At 50.6% G+C, this 2,623-nt stretch overlaps 1 protein-coding gene across 1 annotated transcript; it reads right to left on the bottom strand.

Annotated features, from left to right (window-relative positions):
* Positions 1–665: 665 nt before the first annotated feature.
* On the bottom strand, positions 666–2,357 carry ASPBRDRAFT_201768 (uncharacterized protein; the record flags this gene model as incomplete). The annotated part of the gene is made up of 1 exon (XM_067621599.1): positions 666–2,357. One exon carries the CDS (start codon positions 2,355–2,357, stop codon positions 666–668), a length of 1,692 nt encoding a protein of 563 aa, XP_067472744.1.
* Between the last annotated feature and the right edge of the window lie 266 nt (positions 2,358–2,623).

The raw sequence follows: 2,623 nt of genomic DNA on the forward strand, positions 1-2,623 counted from the left end.
TTATTTTAAAGAATAAGAGTTATATCATTATATTCCATGTAAAAAGCACTATTAAATGGTACTAGTTTTGAACTTATCAGACATTATTCGACTGTTGTCCCGTTGTGCAGATTTCCCTACTAGAATCAGTTTTGCCCCTTCGGACATTCTTATTATTTTGTACCAGCATCAACTCCTCAGTCTATAATATTTCATGTTCTGTTGCCAATTTCAATGAACATACCATGGCCAGCACTGCGATCAGTTGATTGGTTGCCGCTCATACCGAACAACTATTTAGCTAGCCATTCCGCTTCACAAGAGGTCTGCAGGTGACAAGCGGTTGCAGAAACAACCTTGAGCCTTTTATCAGGGACCGGCCGAACTTGCTCATGAGACTGTGAGCGTTGATACTTCTTACATCAGGTTTATAAAATAAGAGAATCAGAAGTCAAATCATGATCAGATGATAGGCTTCGCATGGAAGGTAGTAGGTGGAAAACATGTTTATCAGATATACAGATTCTCGCTCTACGCTGTTGCTTCCTCTTTGATAGGCACAACATGTGTTATGGATTGGCAGAAATGTATTAGTCCTCATGATTTCATTACATTCAACTTGAGTAACCTTGTCGCTCGTCATTGGTACCATGAACGTTGGTCTGGTAGGTGAAAAGAACAACTATTTAGGGGTTGTAGTTGTCGACCTGCTCTGGCTGGTATCGCCGCCGGAAGGGCTTAAGCAGATTGCTTGTGTTCAGCGCAACCAGCTTACTTGTCGGCATTAGAAACAACTCGTCGATCTCCTCCAATGTTTTGTCTTTGGTCTCGGGCATAAAGAACAGCTGGTAAAAGAAGCCTAGCGCGGCCAAGCCGCCGAAGAAACCGATTGTCAGGCCGGTGTAGGTCATCGCTTTCTGCATCCCTTCGAAGTTGTATGTCACAATGAATGACCACAGATAAAGGAATACAGAGCAGATCGCCATGCCCTGGCTGCGGGTGTTGAAACTAAAGCTCTCCGCTGGCACTACCCAGGTCAGGCACGAATATGCCCCGAAGAACGCCATGTACAGCACCAGACCGGAGAAAAACAACCCCAAGGCCGTTGCCTTATGCTCATTGAAATAATCAACACCATTGTTCGTGTATAGGTAGCCGACGCCCACCAGCGCCAGACCCACGATGAACATCAGGATGTTTTGCGCCCACACCCGGCGCCCAAACTTGTCCATCGTGAACACAGCAGGAATTGTTCCCAGGAACAACGCGCCACCGCCCACCATCGACATCAGCACTGACTCGCGGTCATCAAAGTTCATCTTGGCCATCAAGTTTGACATATTGTACATCACCGCATTGATGCCCGTCATCTGCCCGAAAAATATCATAGCCGTGGCATATACAAGCGCCCGTCGGTTGCGCGGCGTCCTGCACACCTCCAGATACCTCTGATGCCATTTCACGTTCGCGGACTGGTCGACATCATGTTTGACTGTAACTTCCATCGCAAGGTACTCGTCCAGGCTTTTTGGGTCGGCCATGTCGCGCAGCGACTTCCACACCCGCCACGCGCGCCCGTACTTGCCCTTGGATGCCAGCCAGCGCGGTGATTCTGGCAGGAAGGCCATCCCAACCAGGAGGATCGTCGAAAACAAGAGAGACGAGCCCAGCATCCAGCGCCAGCTGCCTGACGGGACGTCAAAGAATACGCCGCCGGCGGCGTATCCGATGATCTCTCCGAATGCAATCATCAGCTGGTATACCGACACCAGGTTGCCACGCACCTCTGGCGGCACACACTCGGAGATGTAGATACCGACACAGCCGCCTTCGATTCCGATACCGATGCCCAGAATGAATCGGCCTGCAAACAGCATCCCCACACTACGGGACCCTGCACAAAGTCCACTGCCCAGTGTGTACCACAAACACGAGATGATAATCGAGTTGCGGCGTCCAAAGTAGAAGTTCAGCGGCGTCATGATAAGCGCACCGGCCATGGCGCCCAGCGGCATCAGTGAAGAAATCAGTGAAATGTCGGTCGCCAGTTTCGGGTCGTCCATGCTCGCCCACTCGCCTGACGCGATGAAATGCTTGCGGATACCAGGCAGCGCGCCCGAGATAACCGACTGGTCTAACCCACTCAGCATGCCGCTGAACGCCGCGAACACGCCCAGTGTGATGACTAGCATGCGAGGGCTCTTCATGTGCACTGGTATCTGCGCGAACGCTATCCGGTCATACAATGGTTCGTTGTCGAGATACTGATTGCTTTGCAGATCGCGTGCCTCGATCTCGTGCTCACGCTCCTCGGGCGTGAGTTCATCGCTGAACTCTTTGCCAATGGCGTCAGGCTTTTCCTCATAGTTATCGCCCATTTCGAGTCTGTCGAATCAATATGATAAAAGGATTATGTGTGGTCAGGGTGGAAGAAAAATAGTCAGACGGCCCCAATGCCCTCTATATAATGCCTGTTTAGCCGAGAAGTTTGTCTGCGGATTATTGTACTCCGTACCATTGTCCCTCTCTCCAATCTCCGGCCTCCATGTCCCAGACCCCACTTCCCCGACCCCACAAGTCCCCAGAGTATCCGATAATGAAGTCTTTTCTTTCTTTTCTGGACAAAAACGCGGCTCCATCAATG

Source organism: Aspergillus brasiliensis, assembly GCF_001889945.1.
Source record: "Aspergillus brasiliensis CBS 101740 unplaced genomic scaffold ASPBRscaffold_52, whole genome shotgun sequence".
Lineage (NCBI taxonomy): Eukaryota > Fungi > Ascomycota > Eurotiomycetes > Eurotiales > Aspergillaceae > Aspergillus > Aspergillus brasiliensis.